Source organism: Ailuropoda melanoleuca, chromosome 2, assembly GCF_002007445.2.
Source record: "Ailuropoda melanoleuca isolate Jingjing chromosome 2, ASM200744v2, whole genome shotgun sequence".
Classification (NCBI taxonomy): Eukaryota; Metazoa; Chordata; class Mammalia; order Carnivora; family Ursidae; genus Ailuropoda; species Ailuropoda melanoleuca.
The window spans coordinates 82,688,682-82,716,479 of NC_048219.1; the positions used below are offsets into that span (position 1 = coordinate 82,688,682).

The window sequence follows — 27,798 nt, forward strand, 5'->3', positions numbered from 1 at the left end:
GGTGTGCTGTGCAGGAAGGCCCCCTGAGCAGGAAGACACAGCTCCTGCTGGGTTCCTGCCTCCTGGAAGATGCTTGCTAACAATTCCATGGTCCGACAATACTCCATCGTTTGAGAAAGGTGGTGTGGTCTTGCTGCAGAGGCCCTCCATAGCCAAGGGGAAGGTTGTTCCCCGTTCCTGCCCTCCTTCTCCATCAGTCTCCTCCCACCCCTTCCGCCCCCCCTCCCCCAAAAAGGAAAGCTGGTTAAGGAGCTCTGCCTTCTGAATCTGCCTATCAGGCCTCCAGGTGTGTGGTGTGCGCACAGATCAGGGGAGAGCGTGGCCTTGACAGGTAGTTGTGTACATTTATTATGATTCATCTTCCGCAGATGGCAGTAAAGCGTCTTGGGAACGGTTGTTGTTCCCCACCCCCCCCCCATCATTTGTACAAAGGCACTCTTTAGGCTGGGGGCAGGGCAGGGTAATAAAGTCTGCAATTCTTGACCCTTGAGCCTAGCAGGCCAATGCCAGGGGCAGAACTCCACACCCCCAGGGCTCAGTTTCATGGAGGAGAGAGGCCGGTAAGAGAAAGGACAGCGGGCTCCAGTAACTGTAAACAGCCATATTTTCAACATAATTTACTACAGGTCTCTGAAGTGTATATAAAACATTTTAGTGCAACATTTTACAAATAGTTTTCCTTTAAAAAAAACCAAAAACCAAAATAAACAAAAACAAAAACAAATCAACAGCTCTCTACATCATGCGTGGGTAGTTTCCTTACCCTACCTGTTTTTTCAACAATAAACGCAGAGAAACCATTGTTTGAAAAGAATATGAAAACCTGCTACAGATACACCCTGATGAAGGAGGGTGTGGTCATATCCATGTCCTGGGATGGGCCTAGCACAGTGCAGTTTCTCATGAATGCAACATTGTAGCTGTAGAGAAGTCCAGAGAACAGCTGGTAGTTTTCCTCTCCTGGTCCATGGCCTAGAACTCCGGGAGGCCGTGTGCAATGAGGTCTCCAGCCACTGGAGGGCACCATTACCACTCTCTGACACCACATTTCCATAGAAACAGCCCAACAAGGTCCTGGGGATTTTCACAGAAAGCTGAAAAGCTCACCCTTTGATGGTATCCCCCAGCCCAAGAGAAAATACACAGGGGGACAAAAAACCCCAAAAAACCCAATTATCAAAATACTGGCTTCGGTTTCTTTTCTTCCTTTCAAATTTCCTGCAACTGCTTCACATATTTAATTCCGTGCATTACCTACTTTCCTACAGCTGTGAACCAAAGCAAAGTCAACTCTTTGTAGTCCGTTAAGCACCCAGTCCCAGCCAGCCCTCTGGCATCTTTCCCTTGTCCCAGAGGAAAGTAAGTCATCTTCCCTCATTGACTCAGGCTAATTAGGGGCCGATTTTCCACAGAAGGCCCACGTGCCTGAAAGGAAGCAATGGGGCAAAGGACTGTCTTCTTCCTGCACCGCTGAGCCAGCAGACTCCGTACCCCCGCAGCGTTGATGCAGCATACGTAAGAAATGCGAATGAGCACACAGGCTGTAACAGAGGGATGCAGGTGGCGGCGCCCACACACGGTCTCATAGGAGAGCACTGGCGGGGCAGCGGGGGAGAGGAGGCAGGTCTACGCAAGCCTGTCGTTCGCCTGGCTTTCCCACAGCTATGGCATCGCAGATCATCTGCTGAGCACCCACGCCACCTGTACCCCCCAAAGACCCCAATCCGGATCGGCACCCCCATGGCCTCCCGTGGAGTCCATTAAGCCTCAGAACAGACAAGAATCTCTCTGGTTAGACTTAGCTCCAGAATCCCTGGTGGCCTTTTTCTAAACTGGGAATTCCCTTGGGATTCAAGATGCAAGTTTAAGAGGAAAGGAGATGGTGCTTGTGGCTGGCAAAACAGAGAAGCCCCAGGGCATAAACACTCCTCCCATGGAGTGAGCAAGAGGCAACACTTGTAACCCATGAATGGTGCTCCAGGGGAGCCAAGCACGTTGCCCCATAAAGGAACAGGGGTGACACTGGCCTTGATGGGCTTTAGTGGGCATTGGAATGAATCGCCACCATAGCAACGAACAACCAAATCGCCCAAAACCACAAACAAGATCTAAGAAGGGGAAGAGCAAACACCCACACAGGCATGTGACCACTTCTCCACTGAGACGAGGTCATCTGAATGGGTCACAAAAGGGCTGTGTCTGACCTCTCCTGGGCAGATATTCTTACGGCAGTAAGATACAGGCCGAGAGAAATGGTGAATAAGGAAGACATCGTTCTCTTGGAGGAAAATCTACCTGGAGGGAAGAAGAAAAACCTAGTCTTTGTATCTCCAGCGTGGCAGTCATTCTTCCCCTGGTCTCCAAGGTCAGGCTCTGGAAGCCACCCCATCCTACCACTGACCCTCGCAGGAACTTAGCTGCCAGCCTGCCCCGTGCGCTCCGGTATAAGGTGTCCTGTGGTAGCTGCTTGGGGCCTGATGTGTTCAGCTCAGCACTGTCCCCCTTTCAGTCTCCCTGGCCACTTCCCCTTAAGAGTTTGGCAAAGCACCTTAGGATAGAAGCCCAGCCACTCACAGTTATCAGTTAGAGAAGGCTCCTGCATACAGATCAAGGCAACCACTAGCCTCTTTTCCCTCCTTCGCTAATCACCAGCTTTGATCAATCTGAAAGTCAGTAGCTGCTAAAAGCAGCCCTCTGCCCACTTTAGCTGGCAAAGTGTGTGCTGTTTGCAGCTTTTGACTTATTCTCCAACAAAGTGTTTTTTTTTTCTTTTCTTTTTTTTTTTTTTTTTTTTTTTTTTTTTTTTTTTTTTGGCAAGCTTGGGATGAAGCCTATTTTTTGCCTCCCTGACAGGCTAGTCGGACACTGTCTACTCCTAATGGGGTTATGCCGGATTTCTCCTGTACGTACACAGTTCTTTGAAGCAAAATTCAACGCTTTCATCTTGACTACAAAGTGGTCCCAACCACTCCAGCTGAGGGAAAAGATAAGATACAAATTGGGCCCACACTACGCATAATTTTCAAGTCTCGTTAAGAAAGTAAAAAACGTTCGGGTGTGTTCTGATCCACGGGTAGCGTTTTCAAGTATGCAAAAACAATAAGTCTTGGAAGAGATTCCTTTGTGCCATAAAGTTCATCCTTCCTTTTGCCACTAGTGGTATGTTAAAGAGAAATTCGTCCGTCACATTACGGAATCCAAAAAGGGTGAACCAAAGGGATTAAAAAGAGTCCATTACAAAGAATAAGAACCCCTGTAACATCTATCTGCGAATACTATATAAATCGGTGAGTAGACGTGGCACCTGGAGCTACTCACTACATTACCGAAAACAAAAACAAGGAGCCTAATTCTGCAGGATAAGGACATCTGCTCCAGAACAGCTAACCAACCAAGACTGCCACCTAGAGGCAGTCTGTCTCTGGGACCGATGGGGACTTCAAACACTTCTCAAGTCTGACAGTCTTCGGGCGAGAGCACTCCAGAGGTTGGGTGCGGTCTGCTGCGCGATCACAGAGCAAGAGGCAGGAAGGGAGGGTCTCAGCTCCTCCGTGGCTGAGGTCCGCTGGGCTGCCCTTAGTCTATGGCTCCCGGGTGGATACTGAGCACAGGGGGCTCCAGGCAAGTGGGGGAGTAGTTGAGGTGTGGCTCTTTGATCCACAACAGGGGCACCCCATTCTTCCCATCTGAGTTCTTGCTGGAGTTCCGGCTCTTGAAGCGCACCAACAGGATGGTGATGATGAGGATACCAAAGATGGGGAAAGGGTAGAAGAAGACGAAGTAGAAAAGCGCGTCATTGGAGCAGATGATGGACTGCAGCGTGGAACCTGGAACGGAGGCGAGAGCGTGAGGGCTGGGAGCCTGGACCGCCGCCCTCTTCCCGAAGCCCTCGCCCAGCGCAACCCAACCCCCGCACCCACCCTGTCTTCCCCGGCTGCTGCTAAGGGAGGGGAGAGCACGCCCCCCCCAGCCTTGCTCTCACAGTAGGTCTCTTCCCATCACAGCTGGAAGTTCACTCAAAGCAACGCCTCCGTCTCCTGCCGGGAGCCAGTACTGGCTGCTCGGAGAGCCACAGAATCAAATGCAGTTTATCGATTGCGAACCCAACTGCGTCTAGATGATGGGGCAGCTGACTCCGCCCCAGTCTGCGCCGCCTGCCCAGTGATACTTTACATGTCCCTTTGCACTCAGTTCTGCTTCAAACGTCCTACTTTGGGACGGGACACGTTCTCTACCCCCGCCAGCTTTTGAGAGCAGTTTTACCAGAAATGATCCTTACCTGCCTAACATTATCAATTGAAATGCCATTATGGACCATTTACAAATGTCCACAGTGTGTCTGTGGCTGCATAGAATTCAGTGCTAGTTATTCCTGAATCTGGAAAGGAATGAAACCCATCCCCCACCAAGCCCCATGCCCCAGACCCAGTCGAGGTCTGCTCTGGAGTAGGAGACTGTTTTCTCTGGAAAATAAGGCTGCTGCTGACGTCTATGTGCTATAAAACTTAATAGGGACATTCACAGTGGGCAGATAAACTGTGGTCGACACGGTTTCTTCGCTTGTACTTTTGGGTTATTCCGTAGATTATTAGGGGGTCTGAGCACGATTTAGGCTTTTCTCTGCTTTCCTTTCTACTGTATAGCTATCGCTCAGTATTATTCAGAAATTCAACACACACTTAAACTTATGAGATTTCCAAAGTATATGAAATTGCTGATAGTCACCCACTTTTGATCTACAAAACCTCCATCTCATATGGTTCCATCTCCTAAACGGGAGGTAGTCAAAGAAAAGAAAAAGCTGACAAAACGAAAAACCTCAAATCAAAATTACCCGGTAAAATGTTTTGGCTGAAATGGAAAAGAAGTTACGATTTCTAGCAGAGTTTTTATTTCTGTGTTGCAGGCCAATTCTACAATGACAAACGTTATCTACAGTCTGCTCTATGCCACACTTTGACAGGAGGGCAACTTAAAAGAGTGCCTTGTGAGAACAAATCATTCAGGTCAGCAATTATTTCTTCCAGGCTCTGGCCATGGAGTCCCTTGATCTGATGAGAAGTCTGAGCTCTGAACCTTCTGGAACAACAGCTGATGGTGAGCAGGGCCCTGTAGGATCACTGGTCATCTCAGCCAATCAAGCAAAATCCAGCTCAACCTCCAAGTCACCCTCCAAAATACACACGAGCCAGGAACTTGAGAAAAACAGAGCAGTGATGTACTCGGGCTTCATTTTTTTTGTCCTTCTTACAAGTCTGAAACATGCCAACTGGCTAAAGTGGGACTAGGCTGGATATTCTAAAGAGAGACACCGTAACATCTAACAAGATACTTGGATAATGAAATCTTCCTAAAATAGAATCTGGTGGAACATCAAGTTGATTAGGCAGTTTATTGGATGGTACGCTCTCACTTTAACTCCCATCCTCAAGGGTCAATTATACAAACTGGTATGGCAAAGCTGCTTATTAACTGGTATGGAAAACTGCTTATTAACCCATAATTGAGCTCTGAATTTATTCTTCCAGACCATTGGAATCAACAGTTAGAAGCAACGGTTGGAACCAACAGAGACAACCTTCCCCTGTAACCTGGGCACACTCACTTGTGTCCAGAACCCGGATGCCAATGGGCGCCGACTCCTCTTCCGTCAGCCGGTACCACTCCTTCTGAGGGCTGGGCAGCCACTCCTCCACGCGGCAGGAGTAGTTGCCCGTGTCCTGGGGGCTCGCCTGCAGCACAGTGAGCCGATAGAGCAAGGGGGAGAGCCTCTGGAAGCGAAGCCTGCCCTCCCAGGGGCTGCCCTCCGGGCCAAAGACAGCATCTGGGCCCACACTCAACAGGGCTGTCCGCTCTGTTGGGTCCTCTTCCTCCTCCTCGTCCCCTTCCTCCTCCTGTTCGCCCAGGCCAGGGCCATCTCTTTCCCCTCCAGCTTTAGTCCTCAGAGAGTACCAGGCCACGGCAAAGCGGGAGTCCTGACTTGACCGAGAAACAATGCTGCAGTCCAGCTGGAAAGCTGCCTTCTCAGACACGGTGGCATTGGGGACCACCGTGTCCACCTGCAGGGCAGCATCTGGGGAGACGAGGGGCAAAAAAAGGAAGAAGAGGCTGTTTTAATTTCTTTGCTCAAAATAACCTAAATGTCCATCACCAAATACACTCTAGTAACATAGTAATATACAACACATACCTATTGAAAGGAGCAAGGTGGGGCCATGTGCCTGGAGAGGGGGAAGGAGAGTCGAGAAAGACTGCTAGGCTGTAGAACACTGAGTACCCTATGAGGCACTGCATGCGGGAGAAAATATGTTTTATTCCGACACATGTATCTGTTTATATTTGTGTTGAATATCCACAGAAAAATTCACAAGCTCTTAGCATGGATGCTTATGGGAACTCGGAGAGGAAGGGACACTTATTTTCACTGTAACCTCTAGCAGGGGCTGAAGGGTCCCCCTAAAATTCATGGCTATCTGGAACCTCAGAATGTGGCCTTGATTAGAAATAGGGTCTTTGCAGATGTAACGAACTCACATTGGATTTAGGGTGGGCCCTAATCCAATGACTGGTGTCCCGATAAGAAGACAAGGGGACACACAGAGAGGCAGAGATTGAAACAATGCAGACACAAGCCGGGGGACACTTGGGGCCATGAGAAGCCAGCAGAGGCAAGGAAGGATTCTTCCCTAGATGCTTCAGGGGGGGCCTGGCTCTGCTGACAACTTGCTTCTAGACTTCTAGCCTCCAGAACTTTCAGAGAATAAACCGTTGTTGTTTTAAGCTGCGAAGTCAGTGCTAATTTGTTATGGCAGCCCTGGGAAACTCATTCACCCCTCAGCACCTTCTGAGTTTGAACTGTACACATGTGGACCGTTATCTATGCCACAGTGGACCTGGGGAGGTAAGAATTCTCCAAGGATTCAAGCCCGAAGCCTAAGGGGCCCCTCGCCCTGAGCCTGGACTGCCCCAAAAGGATGGCACAGACAGCATACTCCTGACTGAGATGGGAGACACAGAATGGCCAGGGAGAGGTACCCAAGCAGGTGAGTCACACGTCACAGACACCACCAGGCAGCCATAATCCGCTTTTTTATTTTGCTGCTGCCCTCTTTTTTTTGGCTCACAGGGGCAGGTACTAAACAAATAATCCATTCCCTACCTCCTAAATGGCCTGTTTGACTCTGTTTATGAAATGCTCATGAAAGATGCCAACATAACGGCAAGAAAAGTAGAGATACCAAATCGGATTCTGCCTGCATGAAGACCAAATAGGAGCATTTCCCAGGTATTGTCCTCGGCTTTCAATGAATTGGCTTAATGTTGCTCACAGGTGAACAAAAGCCTGGGGGTCCCCCCAGCTTTGTGGGGCTCTGCCAAGCCCCTCCCCACCCCCCATGGCCCATCTAGAATCTCGGTGTGCATCGCGGGCACAGAAAGGCTTGGGAACCGGCAACAGGGGATGGGAACAGCGCCTCGGCCCAGCTCCCATGGGGGAGAGCACGCTGGTAGGGCACAGAATATCCGTTTGTAGGCGACGCACGCTCCTTGGCTTATGGGCTCATCCTTCCAGATAGCATGGCTGACTGCAACCCCAGCGCCATCAGAGAGAAACAGTGCAGATCAAGGGGTGGCCTAGGACACCTCTGCTTTGCAGAGTCCACCACACTACTGTCCTAAAGCTCCTGGCGGCTGGCCAACGAGATGCAGTGCACCCAAAATGGCAAGATGATCAGAGACCACTGGACGTTTAGCTCCCTGGAAGGGCCTCTTCCCCATCTACTCTCCCTTTGTTTTCTTCTCATCTGAATGCTTACAATCTAAAGATTTATTTATTTATTTGAGAGAGAGAGAGAGAGCACGAGCAGGAGAAGAGGGAGAATCTCTAGCAGACTGTACTGAGCGTGGAGCCCGATGCAGGGCTTGATCTCACGACCCTGAGATCACGACCTGAGCTGAAACCAAGAGTTGATGCTTAACGGACTGCACCACGCAGTCCCCCATCAATGCCTACAATTTAAGCATTTGAGTTTTAATTTAAGTTTCCTGACTCGTTCGGGTACCTTGTCTGCAGTAATGACCCAATGCAAGTTTTCTGAATGAAACTAATGTCCACTTGCCTACACACCCCCCTTAACATACGCCTCTACTAATTTGGTTGCCCATGTCTGTCCCCTTCTAGAATAGGACAAACCACCTCCCTGTGCAGACTTGAGCGCTCTTTCCTGTTTCAGGTATAAGCCCCCAAAAAGAAGTCTGCCTCTCCCTCTCCCCTGTACGTTAGGCAGGAACGCAAATGGTGCTCCATAAATGTCTGTCTCCCCCTGATCTCCCTGCAGCCCTGGTGTGGGGACGTGCAAATGGGTGGGTGTTGGGGGAGAAGTGTGTTCAGCTGCCACCTCTCTACAGTTTCACCTTTGGGAGGAGAAGACACGCAGCAGTTTCTAGGCATGGTAAAAAGAAAAAAAAAATAAAGCTCACGGGAACTATGCGTAACTCAAAGCAGAGGTGATTTCCCGTCCAGCGTAGGCAAGACACAGAGCAGTGAGATAATGCCCCTTTCCCAGAACAAAGGGCGTATTCACTGCCGAAGTGTGTTCCGTGACACATGGGGCCAGTGCAGCTGCGGGGCTCCAGTGTCCCGCCCACAAAAAGGGCTGCTCTAGGGAGATGTGCAAACATGACGAAGGCTTCCAACAGGCCACAAATAGGAACACTGGCATGCGCCGGAAACGAACGAGACAAAGTGCTCACACTGACACAGGCCACCGGTTCATTTCTGCTCCATATCCTCCGGGGGACCACTGACTTGTTGCTGGGACTAAGATGAATGAGGGTGTGGTGTCGCTGGGGACCCAGGACTCCAGCCCTACCTCTGCTGTCACTATGGGTTGAAATGTGTAACCATGAGGGTACGGAGTAATTATGTGCATTTAGCTACTTTAGAAACGACAACAAGGACAAGAAAGGCCACCCAGAGTCGTCACTGGTACCAACAAAATTATTGGGAAGCGAGAGACTGAATTTCACCTTTTCCTATTTAAAGGATACTCTTTCTATTTAAAGCACGTGAACCAATTCTCCTCCACTGAAAATCCACAAGGTTAATTTTTTTAAGCCACATGGCTACTATTTCAAGATTTTTGCATATTGACACATCACCTTCTGAGTTGGAATGTACTCTTTAAAAAGAAAATAGTCTATGTTCTGAAACAATTAATTGAAAAAATGCTATTCTGGTTAAGAAACAGAATCACTTTAGGCCAAAGCCAGACGTGCCGTTTTCCATTCACTAGGGGGAAAAATGTGAGACAATTCTGAATGCAAATGCAAAATGTAAACGCTCATATATTTAACTGTGAACAATGTATTAATACTCTACTTTCGTGCAGTGCGCAAAGTATGACACTGAGAGGGGAAATACTCAGAGACTGAGGGTCTGGGGACATGAACCCTCACCTGGCCGCATGACCGTCACAGCCATCTGTCCAGCAGTGTCCTCTGCCCGCTTATACCACACGCCGCTGGGGCTGGGCAGCCACTCCTCCACACGGCAGCTGTAGGTCCCGCTGTCCTGCACGGCCACGTTCTGGATGAAGAGCCGGTACACACCGGGGGAAGGACTCTCCAAATGCAGCCGCCCCTTCAAGTTGTTTTTGGCCGCCTGCTCCCCATAGTGGAAGGTAGCCTCGCGGCTCAGGTGGGCCACGGTCTCCCGCTCCGGGTGGTTGGGCTTCCACACAAACCACTCCACCACGAGCTGGGAGGTCACACTGGTGCGGTTCAACACCACACACTCCAGCTGCACCTGCTGTGTCTCCAGGACTGACAGATTCCCCTGCGCTTGGCTGAGCCTCAGGCGGCTGTCTAGAAAGGTAAGGAAAAACGTATTAGCTTCACAGAACAACAGGCAACTCGCATGCACCCTTCCCACGTGCAAGCCCATGGGTGCCTTCCCTGTACTGAAGGGCAGCGGCCCACTCAGTTAGCAGAAATGTTTCCCAGGTGCAGCGCCCTGCACGTTCTGAGTCCCCTGATCACATGTCCGAGTGTGTGGATTGCAAGCAGTTCATGGAAACACTGTCCCCCAATTTCTATCTCATTGGTTCAGATGCATAGGACAGGACAAGCATGAGGTATAGATAACTCCACATCCAAATGAGAGCAGCCCATGAGCCTATGGGCTGGCTGGGAAGGGCCAGGCAGGAAAGGGCATGGTGAAACTCCCTTTTGAACCAAGAGCAAATTCTGAAAACTGACCACATGATGGTTAGAATATGCTGGACTGTCCACCACAAAAGAACTGCAGACGAGACAGTTAAATATGTTTCTGAGTTGGCTTACGAACTGCAGTTCTCACCTTGAGAGAGAACCCAAGAAAGTAAGAACAGAACAGATCTGACCTTAGTAAAGAGAAGCCTGATACTGATGGAACCGGTGACTTGAAAACTCAGCCAATCAGATTCTCCTCCAGAGAAAAAGTGTCACTGATGATGGTATGCCTGATGACGTGCGTGTGATTTCATAAAAGGTGCTGATGAGCCTATCTGGACCAGGGGGGTCAAAAACCTACAAAACTGTAAAAGCATAGAAGCACCTGGGGAAGGACACCTCCTGAGTGATACCTGAGAAGGGGGTAGGGCCATGCACGAGCACTTTTTACTTTTTTTACACTTCAAAACTGTCGGAATATTTTGCCATGCAATGCAGTAACTTTTGTAATTAAAAGGTCAAAAAATTAAAATAACAGAAAAAACGGGTGCCTGGCTGACTCATTTGGTGAAGGTTTTAGGTCAGGTCACGATCTCAGGGTCATGAGACCAAGCCCCGTGTCAGGCTCCACACTTAGGGCAGACTCTGCTAGAGATTCTCTCTCTCCCTCTCCCTCTGCCTCCCCGCCCCGCTCACTCGCTCTCTCACAAATAAACAAAATCTTAAAAAAAAATAACAGAAAAAATATTTTAAATAACCAGTCTCCTGAAAATATACATGTACATATAGGTGTGCATGTGTGTGCATGTGTATGAAGATATTAACTCTGGTTGTCTCTGGCTTGAAAGATTATTTTCTTCTCTTTTTGTGTGTTTTCCAAAAGCTCTAAAGACATATTCTTTGTCATCAGGAAAAGAAGGAGAGGGGTGGTGCGTGGAGAAAAAGAACTAGAAGCAGGGGAAGAAAAAAACAGCAAACAAAAAAATCACTGAAAAGGAGGGATGTGTTGTTTTAATCAGTGTCCTGTGAGTTTTCTGTTTATAGTGTTAGTATTCCCACAAACAGAGATCTCACGAAATGTGTTTTGACAAACATCCGTGCAGCCCTGTGCGTTGGCCCAGTTAGCTCGCTCTAAGTCTGTAGTCTCAGATGGGGAAATTCCCTCGATAAATTTAGGATCCACTGAGAATCTCTTAGTTTCTGCACAGCTGAGCAAAGGCAAAGGATGAGTGGTGACTAAGGGGGAACTCGAGGTGGGCGGGGGGTCATGTCCTCCCAGCAGAGAAAGTGACCAAAACTGAAAACAGGAAGAACAGAAACCTAAAAGAACATCTATGGGCCAAATGACAACTGGCAGTTTTCAAAAGCCCCAAGGACTGGCCTGAGGTCTCTGGAAAAACCAAGAGGGATAATGGAGACCAGAGCTTCCTTTGCAATGCACCCGCAGAAGGGTTCACGGGAGCGTCACCGTGAGGCACTGAGAGTCCCGCATTGGGGCAATCTTAGCAATACAACATCCCGAGGGAAGAGAGGAGGAATGGCCCCTCTGCATTCAGTGTGGGCCAGGCCACATCCCAGCCCCTGCATCTGGTTCCATGTGCTGTCTGAACAAATGTTTACCGAGGCCTCCTGGGAGACAAGCCGTGGGAACAGAAAGGTGAAGAATATGTGCACACACGTGCATATTTACTTCTATATATAATACATAGTATCTGATCATAAATGCATTTCCATAAATATGAATAAGCAGTTCATAATTACTCACATACGAATAGGTAAATAAACAGAATGCCAGGTGGTGAGGTATGCTACGCAGGGGATAGGGAAAGGGGTACAGGGTGACTATTTTAATTAAAATGAGCTAGAAACACCTCTGAGGAAGAATGAGATCAATGAATATCTATGGTCAGCATGTTCCAGGCTAAGAGAACAGTCAGTACAAAGGCCCTGGGGTGTTCGAGGAAAGCAGCCATTCATTCCTTATTCAATCAGTATTTATTAAGGCTGCCATACCAGTGGCTGAAAATACAAAGACACAGTCCTGTCCTCAAAGTACTTAAAGAACAGCGGAAAAGAATTGCAAACAAGTAATTATTATGCAAGGTATTTTATAAGGAGAAAGGAACCACTGGTGATATGGGAGAAAGCAGAGAAGGCTTCCTGGAGGTGGCGCTGGGTGAAGTCTTGGGGATGGAGTGAAGAGAGGGGAGAAGCAGCAGGAGAGGGGCGTTCCAGGCAGAGAGGACAACATAAATGAAGGCATGGAGATGGGACGTGGGAGCAACAGAGCACCCTGGCCCATCAGGAAGGACAGGCTAGCAACAATAGATTGTAGGCCATGCAGGAATGAGGGATAGAGAGGGAGCTTAAGGCTGCATCATGTGGAGAGTTCAAAGAATTAGAGCTCTTTAACAAGGAGAAGGGGAGACTGACAGGGGCCCCCTTCATGCGTGAAAAGATATGACCCAAACTTATTCTGGGTTGTTCCACGGGCAGATCTAAAACCTGGAGGGGAATTCCATGGAGGGGGTTTTTTGAAGAGCAGGGCTGCCCTGCAGTGGATGGAACGGAGTCCTGCGGAGGCAGGAAGCGCCCTCTCCCTGGAAGCGTGCCTGCAGAGGTCAGGTGCCATGCCTGGCCTGTCCGGAAGCAGAATGAGGGCTGCACCCACAGGTTCTGAGACGGGGCCAAGGGGTGGTCCACTTTGGAGACAGGAAGCCCTCCCCCCTGGGGTGAAATGGGTGGTAAGGAAGAGGGTGGGTGGAGGAGGGAGACCAGAAAGTGCCTTCCAGCCAAGAATGCCGGGTGTGGAGCTGGCACCAGCCCGAGATCCAGGGAGCAACATGCAAACCCAGAAGGAGATCCAGGATCCGCCAGCAACCCAGCCTCGCTGCCTCTCGCTCAGCACCGCTGCTCCCGGGGGGCTCTACCTGGTGAGGAAGATGCCATCCCTAACAGCAGAGTGGAGGGCGCTCTCCCGAGTTTGCCCTCCAGCACCAGGAGGCGCTGGGCACTCAGCAAAGCCAGCAGCCCGCAGGGCTCTAGGACAACGGTCTCTGCACCTGCACCCAGCCCCAGTGTGGGCCCCGCAGAGCCCTGCCACCCCCAGGCAGTCTCTCTGCACAAAAGCCACTGGCCCAGGACAGCCACGCCCTGGGTCCTTACCTGGCTGCTTCACGGTGACTTCCGTGCGCCCCGAAACCTCCTCGGCTAGCTTGTACCAGGCATAGTTGGGGCTCAGCAGCCACTCCTCCACGTGGCAGTAGTAGCTGCCACTGTCACTGACCTCAGCTCTCTGCACGGTGAGGCTGAACAAGCCCCCGGACGCGTGCCTCTCGAACTGGAGCCTGGGGCGCAGGCCCTCCTCCTCGGCGTAGGTGCCGTACTCAAAGGCTGAGCTGTGCGTGGTCTTCAGGATGAGCTTGCCGTCGGCGTCCGAGGGCTTGTGGACGTACCACAGCACGGCGAAGTGGGAGTTTTGGCTGGTCTGAGACTTGACGGAGCAGCTCAGCTGGATGGGCCTGTTTTCCACCAGGGTGAGGGTCCTCTTCGACTTGCTCACCTGCAACTTTGTCACTGCAGAGGGAAAGGGGGCAGTTTGGTGGAGCGTCCCACACCCCCGCCCAGGAATGTGGCCATGCCGGCCTCGCCTGCGGTCTCCAGGCTGGTTGTGCCCAGCACAGCTCCCGGAGGACTGAACGCAGTCGGGCTTCCTCCGAAGCCAGGCTCGGTGTGAGGGAGGCAGCACAGAGCCCGCTTCACCCCAGCATCCCGCCACCTGCGTCCTCCCTGCCTCCCCTCATATCACATAGCCTCCAGGGGACTCAGCGAAAACTCAGATCTGCCCAATCACTCCCCTCCTTGGAAAGTTTAATGGCTCCCAACTGCTTACAGCCTATAAAGAAAAAATCATTCCTTTTCACAGTACAAAGTCCCTCCAGGATCCGGCTCCCGCCCAACTGTCCTGGCTCATCTCCACGACTCACTCCTCCAGTCCCCACCCCCTCCTCTCCCCTCGTCCCCCTGCACCTCCTCCCTGAGCTCTGCTCAGTTGACCTCTCTGCCTGTCTCCTTCCACCATCTCCCCTCTGGCCCTTCTGTGTATTTGTCTTTCCATCCCCCTTCGCCTTTCCCCTCCTGGGCCAGCAGCCCCTCTCAGTGCTGGCATCAGCACCCTCTGCATATCTTCCGGCTGTTTTCCCTTAGTCTCTCTTTCACCCTAGTCTGTGAGCTCCCTGGGAGCAGAGATCAACCTTTTCCCCGGCAGTCTGCAAATATTTCTGGTGTGTCCCTCCTGATGCTAAGTATTAGGGACACCCTAAAGAACAACATCATCATGTCTAGTGATGTTCTCTTCGCTGCACCCCCAGAGCCTGGCATGGTGCCTGGGCTTCAAAAAGTACTCGATCAATGTCTGCTGGGATACATGGGGGAGAGCGCGCCAGAGAAATACAGTAGCAGGTAGTGCTGGGGTGACCTTCCTGGGGACAGACAGAGGGAGGAGGCTGAGAAGAAAGAGGTGAGCAGTGGGACAGAACAGGATTAACTCCAGTGTCCTTTCCCTTGCCGCCCTGCTCCAAAACCAGAGGGAGGGCAGACTCCAGAGTGCCACCTGCTAATTAATGACGAGGCTCACCCTTAAGGTGCAAGAAGCCAAGGTCTAAGGAAATATATAGCTTATGAAGGTAATCTGGGATCATCCCCACTCCATCCTTATTATACATGGCTCCGCTTCTCCCCGACCCACCCTCGTCCCCCTAATGAAAAAAGTTTTAAATAAAGGAAAAAGACACAGCTCCAAGTTCCTCCTAGGGAGCTAACAGTGAAAGCAGCTTTTGACACCCCAGTTGAAATTTCTGAAAGCCCCAGACAGTCATTTGGACACCCTGGTCACACGCAGATAAACATTCTGGGTGGCAGCGAGGATTCAGCAAGCCAAGGGATGGTGGGATCTGATACCCAGTGCCATTACTGCAAGAGCAACTCCAAGAACATGTAACCAACCCATGGTGAATCAGGAGACACTCTTCACAAAAGACTGCTGAATTCACATTCCCAGAGACCTTCCCAAGCCATCAAGAACACACCAATATGAGTGGTGCCTGCATGGCTCAGTCGGTCAAACATCTGACTCTTGATTTAGGCTCAGCTCATGATCTCAGGGTCATGAGATCAAGCCCAGCGAAGGGCTCTGAGTTAGGCTTGGAGTCCACTTAAGATTCTCTCTCCCCCATGGGGCGCCTGGGTGGCACAGCGGTTAAGCGTCTGCCTTCAGCTCAGGGCGTGATCCCAGCATTATGGGATCGAGCCCCACATCAGGCTCCTCTGCTATGAGCCTGCTTCTTCCTCTCCCACTACCCCTGCTTGTGTTCCTTCTCTCGCTGGCTGTCTCTATCTCTGTCAAATAAATAAATAAAATCNAAAAAAAAAAAAAAAAAAAGATTCTCTCCCTCTCCCTCTGCCCCTCCCCCACCCCTCCTCTCCCACTCTCCAAAAAAAAAAAACAAAAAAACAAAAAACAAAAAACCACACCAATACGAGAGAGAAATCCTACATCCCATGCCCCACCCCTCTTTTCATCTTTTTTGTGAACAAGCCCAGTCCCATGCCTTCTCTCTTCTTCAAACACACAAAGTCCTCCAGGGCACCCGGGAATCCAGGGCAGGGTTTACTAGTAAGCTTCCCAGCTCTGCAAACTAGATGCACTTAGCTTGCCAGTCGACTTTTCAGATCCGATTCCTGCAATACTTGAAACAACTAGCTCCCTTTTCATTCCCTTCCAACCCAATTCACCACATGCAAATGATATCTATATCAGCACAAATGATACCACCTGAATTATCTGGTTCTTGTCCAAAAAACTGGGTTGTTCAGTGTAGAGTAGAAAGAGCTTTAAAATGTATTATTAATTGGGGCCGGATTATTTTTGCAACTGTTACTAAGGCAACCTCAATTGCTATAGTAACTGCATATGTTAAACTGAAATCCTATGACTAAGCCTCAATTCAGTCACGTGGTCTAAGAACAAGAATCCAAGGAAGAGAGATGTTTTAAAGCATTTCCATTTTTTCTTTCCTTCCCATGTCAAAATATTGTGAAGTGTTGAAAAGCTTGAAAGAGAGGCACTTTTGAAATTTGGTGCCTGCTTGACAGGTGGGCGAGGGGTCAGCTCCTATTCTGTGCTCAGGATTTCCTCCTGCATCTCAGGGGCAGGGACGGCCTTGCCAGAAGCCCAGGAGAGCCAGCAGCTCCCATGCCTAATTAGGAAGATCTCACGAGTCCTGTCCAGTACTGCCCTGGGCGGTGTGAAGCCTGCCTGCACCATCCTTCTCCGTAGAGGCAGGGGGGAGCCCAGCCCACTTTAGGACTGGAGGAATTTTCATCTGCATGATGCCAACACCTCACAGAGGAGTGCTGTGTAGGCTAAAGGCAACGGTCTATAGAAAGAGTTTAGCACAGAGCCTGGGATAACATAAACGTGCAATACATTTTCACTATTTCCATTTCATTTTGGTCCCTGGGTTCAGTGCCACATTCAGAGCTCACCATGAGATCCAGAACTGTCAAACTAAGTGGCAAACTTGCTACTAAACGTGGGGCCCCTGGCCCGGGCCCAGCAGCATCAGCGTCACCTGGCAACTTGTTAGAGATGCAGACTCCCGGACCCACCCCCGGCCCCCTGACTCAGAATCGGCCTCTAACAACAAGATCCCTGGGTGATTCATGTGCCCCTTAGAGCCTGAGAAGGGCTGGATGGGGCCCTGCCAGTGAATGGATTTAGGGAGCGCAATAGCTCACAGGTGATGGGAGGGGCGGAGGCTGGGTTAATCCCCAGCAGTGAGTCAGCAGAAGGGGCAGGAAGAGAGGCTTCAGGGCAAGGCCCCACCTGCCCTCACAGGCTCAAGCCGGTGCTGCCTCCAGGGGGCGCCCCAGGCTCCCAGGACCGGGCTGTGCCGTGTTTGCGGGAAGGGCCCTTTCTTTCTGCATCCGAGAGTTCCATTCCTAGGCCTCTCATCTGGCGGAATATTCTGGGAGAGGCTGCTGTGTTACAGCAAGGACAGCGTGGTAGGCGGTGAGAGGCATCTGGGGGAATTCGGCAGCAGGGAAGAGCCGAGGCTTCACTGGCCAAACGCCCCTCCTGCGGACCCTGCTTTATGTGCACCCCCTTCACACAGAACTCCTTTCTTCCATCAGTAAAGGATTCTCTTAGATCCTGCGAGAGCGGTTACAGGCCGCCTTGCGCTGAGGTTCATTTTTTAAAGGCCTTTCTTTCCCTACGAAATTATAAGCATCTGAAGGGCAGGGACTGTGACCCAACCATTTGCTAAATAATTAAGAAATGGATGACTGAATAAATAGGTGATTGATCTTTTCTTGGAGGTATGGGAACGTAAAGGAGATGGGAACGTAAAGGAGAGGCCTTTAATCCTGACTGCAACGGGAGGGACAGCGCATTTCACAGTGTGACATCTGAACAACACAGCCCTTGAAAAACAAGGAGGTGGTGTTGCCCAGGCACAGGAGGGGAGAGAGAGGGCACCCAAGAGAGGGGGGGCAGGGGAGCAAAGGTGAGAACTGCTCTGTGCACCGTAATCGGGAAGGAGCAAGTGGTCAGTACAGTAGATGAGGTCAGAATAGTAAGCCTCGCGGGCCTGCAAGGGGCCTGGGCGCGTACCGGACACTGACCCTCCGCGGCTCTCAGGGGGCCATCTGGGGCCATCTGGGGCCATTGGAGCCCTCCGGCATCAGCATCACCTGGGGTCTTGATGAGACCACCGACTCACAAAGGCCGCAGGTGGGGCCCAGTGACCTGCAGTTTCACGACTGCTTCGGCGAAGTCGAGAAGTTCTCACCAAGTTCGAGAAGCCAGAGGTGGGGTGGTGAGGTGGCCGTGGGTAACCCAGGAGGCACGCAGAGGCAGAGGGAGCAGGTGAGGAGATTCGGCCAGTGAAGGAGTAGAGAGAGAGAGAAGGAAGACTGTGTTTTATTAAAGACGTGTGACAGTGACCAGAACAGCGAGGCATAGAGGGGGCCAGTGGCTGGACAGCAGACATCTGTCAAGTTGAGGGAAGCAAGTCAGCCAAGAAGGGAAAGCTACTGGGGGCGGGGGGGGGGGGGGAGCCAAAGGAGGAATGAATGAGGGTATGTGTGTGTGTGTCCCACCCTCTCTCAGAGGGGACAGCAAAGACACCTGCCAGTCAAGCAGTACTACGCCCTACAGTCCTTACATCCTAACCCTACACCCTGCTCTTCTCTCTCCTCGCGGTCATGCCCCACTTGAGCCCCTAGAATCTCTGCCCAACCTTACACTCGGCCCCCACCCCTACCAGGCAGAGTGTCCTAAGCCTCAGACAGGAGCTTGCTGCTCCCCGCTTAGGGCCCGCTTGTTGCTCCCCGAGACAGCAGTTTCCAGCAAGGCCATGATACCCCCAGGGACATCAGGGAACTCTGCGGGCAGGTCTTTCCTGGGCACATTGATTAGAAGTGGGGGCAGGGGGTGTTTAGAGGACTAGAGCTGGCGATAAATGTAAACCCAGGTCTGGGATGGCTCCATGCAATGAACCTCTGCCTCGAGTCCTGCATGACTTTCAAATGACATTCGTGTGGGGGAAAACGCTGTCCCTGAGCTCAGAACCTACTTTCATTTTACTATCACAATGCCATTTTTTTTTTCTTGCATGGTTTTAATGTATGCCAGGTAAATGATGGGAGGGTTTTCCTTTGTTTTGTTCAGCACTGCTGCAAGAGTTGCTCGGGATTTCAGAAGCCGTGTCGGGGACAGCAGCGCCGCCTGGGCTGACAGGCCTGAGGTCGGTCAGTGTTTCTAGGGACAGAGCAGCAGTGTGTCTGCCCAGCGTTACAACACATCATTGTGTTATGAGCTACTTTTTAAAAAATTCATCCTTTATTTCACAATTAGGACACTGTAAGAATTTTTGAAGATTATGTGAGTATGCATGTCATACTGTCTAGGAATTTCATTTTAATAGTAAAGGGACAATTCTAAATTGTTATAAAAAGGATTATATGGGGGCACCTGGGGGTGCCTGGGTGGCTCAGTCCTTAAGCGTCTGCCTTTGGCTCAGGGCGTGATCCTGGCGTTCTGGGATCGAGCCCCGCGTCGGGCTTCTCCGCTTGAAGCCTGCTTCTTCCTCTCCCACTCCCCCTGCTTGTGTTCCCTCTCTCTCTCTGGCTGTCTCTCTCTGCCAAATGAATAAATAAAATCTTTTAAAAAAATTAAAAAAAAATATATGAGGGCACCTGGGTGGCTCGGTCATTAAGCATCTGCGTTCGGTTCGGGGCGTGATCCCAGGGTCTTGGGATTGAGCCTTGCATCAGGCTCCCTGCTCTGCTGGGAGCCTGCTTCTTCCTCTCCCACTCCCCCTGCTTGTGTTCCCTCTCTCGCTGGCTGTCTCTCCCTCTCTCTCTGTCAAATAAATAAATAAAAAATCTTAAAAAAAAAAAAGGATTATATGATCTGAGCATGATCGGAACTCCTGATTGCTCAGTTTAGAATGTTCTTATTTAACAAATTTAGAGATTCCTTTCTATATGCTGAGCACTGTTGTAAGCACTTCATAAATATTGACTATTTGCTCCCTGCCAGATCTATGAAATAAGTATTATTATCCCCAATTTTAGAGATACTGGCCAAGGTCACACTGCTGACGAATGGTAGAGCCAAGATTCAAACCCAGGCTGCCTGGTCTGTCCTTGCTTTCAACCATCACATATGATGACCCTCCACGCTTCGGTGACTAAAATTTAGGGCTCCCCTGGCCCTTGCCAACATACCTGGGGCCAGAGCCCTCCCCTGGCGGGGCCCACAGTTGCTGCATGTACTACAGCTCCTTGACCTCTTGACCCTTCCTGGGTTCAGATCCCAGAACCCAGGGACAGACTAATCCCATGCTTCAGTCACATCAAAACATGCATGCTGCTTCCTCCCTCAGTGATGTTCTTTGTTCCAAGCCTGAACTGTCCCACTGCCCACGCAAGCCAATTCCCTCCTCGGGCCCATCCCCCAGGCCGCCTCTCCCACCACCCCTGTGACTCTTCCCCAAGCTTCCATCTTTCCAGGCCGTAGGACAGTCAGCCAGGCAGGAACGGACACACACCCCTGTCTGCAGCTGCAGCACCCAGCATGGAAACTGGCACACAGTAGGTGCTCAAACGTGCTTGCAGAAGGCAGCGGGAGGGAGGAGCAAGGAGAAAGTAGCAAAAGTCTGGAAGCAGAAACAGCTAATTAGTAGTAACCCAGACATGCCCTGTCTGTCTCACCTGTCTGCAGACAGAGCAGTGACCCTTATGCGGTGACTACAAACAGGTGCACCTGGCATCACCATGACAACGAGGCCTGAGGAGGTGGGGGGAGGGCTGGGGACTCCCCTACGGCTCTGGCACTGCTGCTCCCTGTCTCTGCGCACTCGGCAGGCAGAGGACACATGCACCCAGCATGCAAGGAGAATGAACCCCAGGTTCTCCTAAAAAAAAAAAAAGTAGGGGCCGATCCCACTTGGGATGAGGCAGGCTGTCACTTACCAGACTGTGACAAGGACAGCTACTGTTCACATGCCCTGGCCCCATGCAAGTCAAAGAAAAAAGCGCTCAGCCTTCCCAATCTGCCAGGTCAGCAATAAGAAATTGGAGAAAACGGATTTGGCAGCATCCACAGGGTATTAAATATTCATCCTGACTACCCATCAGTAAAATCCCAGCAGAATACACCCACTGACAAGTCAGCTTTCTACACCAGAGGCTCTCCTCTTGGAAGCTTGTTTATTGCTTTGTCAATTTGAATGTGCAATATTTAATAGCCAGACCAAGAGAGGGTCGTAAACATTTGGAAAATGAGTGCTGACATTTCCCTTATTGCTTCTGTATTTAGGGATATGTAATTGGAGGGTGTTTTTTGGTGCTAAAGAAAATCAGAAGGAAGAAAAGCGATGCTTGGAAATTAAAAGAGAAAAGAATTGATTAAGAGCAAAGAATCGAATATGTTGAACTGGCTTAAAGTCTTGCCTAAATGTCCCTTGGGGGTCACACTCTGTGATCGATGGGAGTCAGGCTAAGCTAAATCAACAAAATGGGAGTGATGGCATTCCTTGAAGATTTCCTTGGGGACATGCAGATGGAACAGGAAGTAGGTAAAAACAATGGTCAATAATCGATCCACAATTGATCATGCCATCCAGCCAGAGATTTTAATGAATCAAATACCTGTGATGTGGTCAGGTCAGCAGGTGGCCCTGACAAGGACCAGTCTGGGGCACAGATCACACAGAGCCCTTTGGGAGCAGGTGACATGAACAGTGAAAGGCTGATACACGGACCAGCAGGAGAGAGCCAACAGTCCCTGAGTTTCTCTATGATTCTGTTGGAATAAGAATATTTGACAAAATATTCTTAAAAGGGGGTGAGGGCAGGTAGTGGGGGACGCTCCCATGGAAAACACCATAGCAGGGATAAGAAGCCGTGTTTTGAGGGGCAAGGAACGGAGGGGAGTAAAAGAAGAGAAGCCAGTGCTGGTTTTGAGCTCTGGTATCCCCAAGTCTTAGGAGCCATCTTGTGGTAGAAGTTTGAAGAATCGGCAGTTAGAGGAGGCATAAATTAAACTCCCACACCATTAGCAGACTGGAACCTCCCCGGGTACCTTGCGACCCCCACTTGAAAAAAGCAAATTTAAGTATTTCCTAACGGGTTTCAGGAAATCAAGGATGGTAAACCAGAGAGAGGAGAGGTCAAATAAAAGTACCTGGTCCCAAAGACGATCCCTGAGAAGAAAAAAAATAAACAATTGTCCAGAAAATATGCAATACAATAAAATTAAGAGCTTGGGTTCTGGAGCCAGACTGCCTGTCTGGATTTGAATCTTGCTTCTGCCTCCTATTATGCATCATTGGATAGTTTATTTAACGTCTGTGTCAGTGTTCTTGTCTATAAAATGGGTGGGACATGGTACTGTAAGAACCAAGGAAGCTATTGCGTATAAAGCATTCAGGATGGTGACGGAAACACAAGAAATGCTCCATAAAGATTAGCTGCCCTGTCACTGCTACTGTTCTTACGACTACAACCGCCCGTGCTGGGACTCCTCCACGCCAGAGAGCTCCAAAGAGAAATTCTTCTATTACTGACTGTTAACAAACGCAGAAAGCATAATCTCGGACTATACGGCCGTAAAGTCAAAGTCCCCCTTTCATCACCCTACCCCACTGCTTTGTAACCAGGCACACGTGGGTTCAACCCCCGACCTCCCACCCGCCACATACTTGACTTGGGCAAGGCAGAACCGCTCTGAGCCTCAGTTACTCCATTTGTAAAGTGGGACAGCAGTAGCCTCCGCCCAGGGTAGTGGGTGACGAGGACATGAGATCACACCTGCCAAGTGTCTGACACCATTAGCCCCCTGGTATCTTCTGCTTCTACTTTCCCCCTACGAAGGCACAGTACCAACCAGAGTGTGGGGGGCGGGGAGGAAAAACGGAACATGAAGCTCTTTGGGAAAGATGAAGTGCTAACTGCATAAATATTTAATAGAGGAGAGACGGTAACGTTAAAAGGGATGCACTCTCCCCAGTGCGTCAGCCACTCCCTGGGCGGTGGCACGGGGCCCCAGCACCCACCCACTCTCTGCAGCCTCCAGAGGGCCTCTGGGAGCGCATTACTGCTCACCTCTGAGCGCAGGCCATGGGACCAACAGCCCCTCCCAAGGTCTGCTCCTTCTCGCTCAACACTGAAAGCACAAACCAATTCGGCACAAGCCACATGGACCCGAGACAGTCCTCAGAACAGATCCTTACCCCCTGGCTCTCCAGCTACATTTTCCACCCAGGACAAATGAGATGGTGTGATGGAAAATGGAGACCCCTGGAAGTCGGGGAGACCAAGGCCCACCGGCAGCGGCAATCTCAATTTTGCACTTGACAAGCTGGCTGGCCGCCATCACGCCTCCTAAGGAGCGTGGGTTTCTTCGCGGAGAAACCACAACGGGGATACAAACATCTCCATCATTTCAATGATGGGTGAATTTTTAAGAAAAACCCATCGGTGCTAAGCACAAAGCCTGGCACCCAAGAGGTACTTAACACATCTCTATCCCTTATTCTCTTTGGTAATCCCATAAATTAATCAGAATCCAAATAACTGGAACCTTTGATGAGTGAATTCCTGAGCCTTTCCTTATGTTATCCAGCCTTAGATTCCAAATGGGGACGGAAACAAGCAAGTATTAGGAACTGATTCAAAAAGGCAATGCCAGGCAAGGTCCTGGGGTGAGCACTAAGCCTACCTTTTACAGTTGCAGAACCATGTGACAGGCGCCGTGGCTCACAACACCGACCTCGAGGGCCAGAGGAGACCACAGAATGCGCAATTACAATCAGAACGTCCTAGTCAGTGAGGCAGGCAAGTGTGTCCCTCGGCAATTCCACAACAAAAGGTCACACAAAATGGGGTCTCTGCTTAACCCTCCATTAACCCAAAAATCCACTTATGTAGCACAGCGTCTTCTCTGAGCTTCTTGCGGCCCGGGCTTAGGCTCTAATTGGCCAAGGAACCCCTTCCCATCATTTATACAACCTGCTTGTTCCAAACTTTAGTACATAACAGAGCTTTTATGGGGTGAGAAGAGGCCAAGGGTAAGTTCAGACAAGACCACCGTGACCTTACGATGTGGCGGAGCAGACCAGGTTGGACACTAACCACAGCTGTGAGCGGGCAGAAAGTCCTCCTTGCGAGGCGTTGGAACCGTCTTTGCGAAGTGGGTGCGTCACAAAGTCAGAAAAACGTCTTTGCAGAGTCACTTCTTATCCAAACCACCCTTCACTGCGTGGGTGCCTGCACTCTCCTGTTCCAGGCCCCGGAGGCGGCAGGAAAGCAGAGCCTCCAGCCTGGACTCCACCTGCCACCAGCTTCCAACCAAGCAGGAGAGGGGATAGACACTGGCGACACCATAAAAGCACATATACGTACCCCCTCCCGTGCATTAGGAAAAGGGTCCAGTGAAGGAACGACTGCAGAGTGTCCTGCCTCCCCCACCCCCACGGAGGCTTCCCAAATTAGTGTGGCCTTACCGACTGCTGTGAGGGACCCCGCCTCCAGAGGGGAAGGGAATTCATTCAAATGCAATGTGGGAGGCCAGAGCCAGGGCCGGGAAATGGCATGGGAGAAAGACACACATGGTTTCAAACCCTGGCTCCACCCTTTCCCCTACCAGTTATGTGATCCTGGCCTAGTCACGGCATCTTTCCTGGGCTTGTTGTGAAATTCTCATAAAACCAGCGAGCCTAAGCACCTGCCACGAGGAGATGTACTCAGTCAGTGCCTCTCACGTTCAACATTCCTTATCTGCCAACAGGGGACCACGGTCCTTCCTCCACGCTCTTGTTGCAAGGATTATAGGAGATGACATTAAATAAAGAGACAGAGTCTAAAAAGACATGACAACTAAAAGTGGTTTGTAATCCCTGATTGGATCCTGGTTTGGAAGAAAAAAAGAAGAAAAACTATACAGGATATTTATTATAGGGACAATGAGGGAAACGCTGGTAACACCCCACAATTGTGTTGAATTCCTGGGCCCAACGGCAGTGTCCTTGTTGGACAGGAGAGTGTCCTTGTTCTCAAGAGGCACCCACTGAAGTACTGAGGAGCAGGGGACCTGACCCTGCCACTGACCCTCAAATGGTTCAAAACCAATGACACGAACCAACCAGAGGGAGGAAACAAATGCAGTAAGATGTCAGCCACTGACCAGCTAGACCAGCGAATAGCAATCTCGCGGCCACCCAAAGATTTGAAATTTCTCCACCTACAAAGCTGGGACATGACAGCAGGCCTGCCGAGGGTTCGATGTGCACCCCCTCCCTCCCCGCGTGGCTGGCACCCAGGGGCAAGCATCCGTGACCCCCCCCCAAGCCCCTGACCTGGCTGCAGCACCCTGATCTCCAGAAGGTTGGAGGTCCGCTCGGCCAGCCGCGTCCAGGTGTTGTTGTAATTCCTCCGCCACAGCTCGGCCACGCACTGGTACTTGCCCGCCTCCGTGTCACTGGCCCGGCTGATGCTCAGGCGCACGTTGTTGCTTGACTCGGCCTTCTCGATGGCCGTTCGGGTTCGGAAGCTGGAGGACCTGTCCCCCCACTGGACCCCTCCGTCCCGGGTGAAGGTCACCAGGTCATGGAACTCGAGGGTGCCTACCGGCTGGAACCGCCACGTCACTGACACAGGGACCCGGGCGGGGTAATGGGGCTTGATGATACACTGCAGGTCGAAGGAGTCGCTGTAGGTCACCCCCGGCGTGCGGGAGATGGCTGTGACCGCGAAGCCCATTTCTGGAGAGAGAGCAGAGAGACTCTGGCTAGGGGAGACAGCTGGCTTTCCCAGGGCAGCGTGCCACAGTGATGGGGCTGTTGGGAAAGCTAGCGGAGCAGAGCCAAGGCTCTGGGTCTCTCTTGCTGCCCAGGCCAGTGTTACTTTAGCTCTCACGTTGAAGGACCAGCCCAAAAGATAGCAAGACCCCACACACAGAGGCCAGAGGCAATTCTCCTTGAGCAGCACTAAGCAAATCCTTTCCAATGAAACCTTCATGTCGACCTGCCTCCCAACAGTCCCCTCCCGGGGACTGAGGTCATGCGGGCAGAGCCATTCCTAGAAATCTTGGAGATCTTAGGATCTCCATGCTAAAACAGGAGAAAAAAAAGCCCCCAGGGCAACTTCATTCATTGCCTGCACGGTGGACACAGCTCCCAGCCTCGACACCTCCTCTGTCTGGTCCGCAGCACACTGGGGCTTGAGCAGGGGAGGCAGATGGAGGACATGTCCCACCTTCCCTGGGCCGGGCAGCGGAGGCTTGCTCACCCGTCCTCTTTCTACTTTTCTTGTGAAATCCAGGGAAGATGGGCAGTGAGGGAGCCACAGCAGGTGGTCTGACCTTGAGCAGGTGGGGACCTGGGGTGACGTGGGCTTCTGCGGTCACAGTAGGCTATGTGGCTCTCAAGACTCCTTATGGACGGGCAGCAGAATAATCCCTGATATCAACTCCTCAGTGGGGGTGATCTGAGGTCCTTCACCTTGAAACACTGCTTAATAGTAATGCATTGGTTATGATCATAAAACTGGGAACAGCCAGCGTTTACTGAGCGCCATGTGCCAGGCGTGGTGCCAACTGCTGTTCTTCCGCCACACTTCACCGAATCCTCAAAATGACCTTGTAGGACAAGAAGGCGCACCATCCATTTCTTATGGACGAGGAAGAGGCGTGGAGAGCTTAAATGAACTGCGCACGGACAAGCTGCTAGTCGATGGCAGTCAGGGCTCTTGTCAGGTGGTGTTACCCCTGGGATGTGGTTAAAGGCACAGACCCCTGAGCCAGATGCCCGACTGTGACACTTTCTAGTTGGGTGATGTTGAGCAAATTACTTCACTTCTCCCTGCCTCTATTTCCCCATCTGTAAAATGGGTCCTTATGAGGATGAAATGAGTTACTATGTGCAACATACTTGGCATGGGATAGTACCTGACACATGCCATATTTTGTTAGATATGTCACTTGCCAAAGAAACAAAATACACATAAAGGAAAGTATTTTAAATTCCATCGTGAAAGACCAGGCACAGAATAAATCTTTTGGCATTATGTGGGGAGGTTAAGTTATAGGTCAGCATAATTTGTTAAAAACTCTGGATCTTCAATTCAGATTTCATAAGCTATCTTTATGAACCCTTAAAAAAAAAAAAGTTAAGACCCAGAGACCCACCCTTAAGCCTGAAGTGGTTGTGATGGTCACTTGTGCCCCTGAGTACAGTATGTTGCCCCGAGGGTGGTGGAACATAGGACCTCGGGGAGAGGACACACACCAGGGTTCCTGGCCTCAACACCTGAAGGGATGAGAGCTTCTCCAAGCAAGCAACTCTGTCTAGGCTTGACAGAGCACACGCCATGATCACGGTGCACGGAGCACCCGGCTTACTCGAACTGGTCACAGTGGCCCAGGGGCAGCTAGAGGACGTACCCACCTGTTATCTGGCAGGGGCACCTGCTGAGAGTGAGCCCCACCTAACTGCACCAACATGAAAACTCGAGTGGGTCACTGTCTAGACTGACAGGCCACCTGACCCCAGCACGGCGCCCTTCCCTCTCCTTGCCCCACCCCCTTGGGCCGCCCTGATTATGGCTTTGGCCAGAGGTGCCCCGGAGATAGAGAATAGGGAAGCAGAGCCAAGTCCCGGGATCTCAGGTCAGAGCCCCCGGTGACCCTGACTGGGGGAACCACAGACATATTGTGAGAAGGAAAAATCTCAGGGGATCAGCAGAGTCTGTGAGGTGACCTCTAGAGTAGCACTCCTGACGAGCGCTGACCACTCCTTGGATGTCCCTGACCTCATGGTGTGGGGAAAATGCCCGTGACCGGACAGCCAGATGTTTCCTTACAGGTGCCATCGCCCCAGGTCCACACTGATGCTGATGGAGCCAGTCGGCAAACTCAACCACTGGACGAAGTTCCCACAGTTGGAAATCTAAGCAAAACGATGACTGCAAGAAGCAGGTCAATCTTGGGGATTAAGCTTTTAGAAAAAAAAAAGTGTAATT

The 27,798-nt window shown here is 50.9% G+C and overlaps 1 protein-coding gene across 2 annotated transcripts in view; it reads right to left on the reverse strand.

The window, feature by feature from the left end:
* Positions 1 to 581: 581 nt before the first annotated feature.
* Positions 582 to 27,798, reverse strand: part of IGSF3 (immunoglobulin superfamily member 3) — a 93,376-nt gene continuing 66,159 nt past the window's right edge. For both annotated transcript variants that reach the window (XM_034654158.1, XM_034654159.1), the window contains 5 exons: positions 25,137 to 25,541; positions 13,375 to 13,785; positions 9,457 to 9,864; positions 5,606 to 6,073; positions 582 to 3,827 (listed from right to left, as the gene is read on the reverse strand). In XM_034654158.1, the coding sequence (XP_034510049.1) occupies positions 3,577 to 3,827; positions 5,606 to 6,073; positions 9,457 to 9,864; positions 13,375 to 13,785; positions 25,137 to 25,541 (1,943 nt within the window). In that variant the 3' untranslated portion in view covers positions 582 to 3,576. The remainder of the gene's footprint in view (positions 3,828 to 5,605; positions 6,074 to 9,456; positions 9,865 to 13,374; positions 13,786 to 25,136; positions 25,542 to 27,798) is intronic.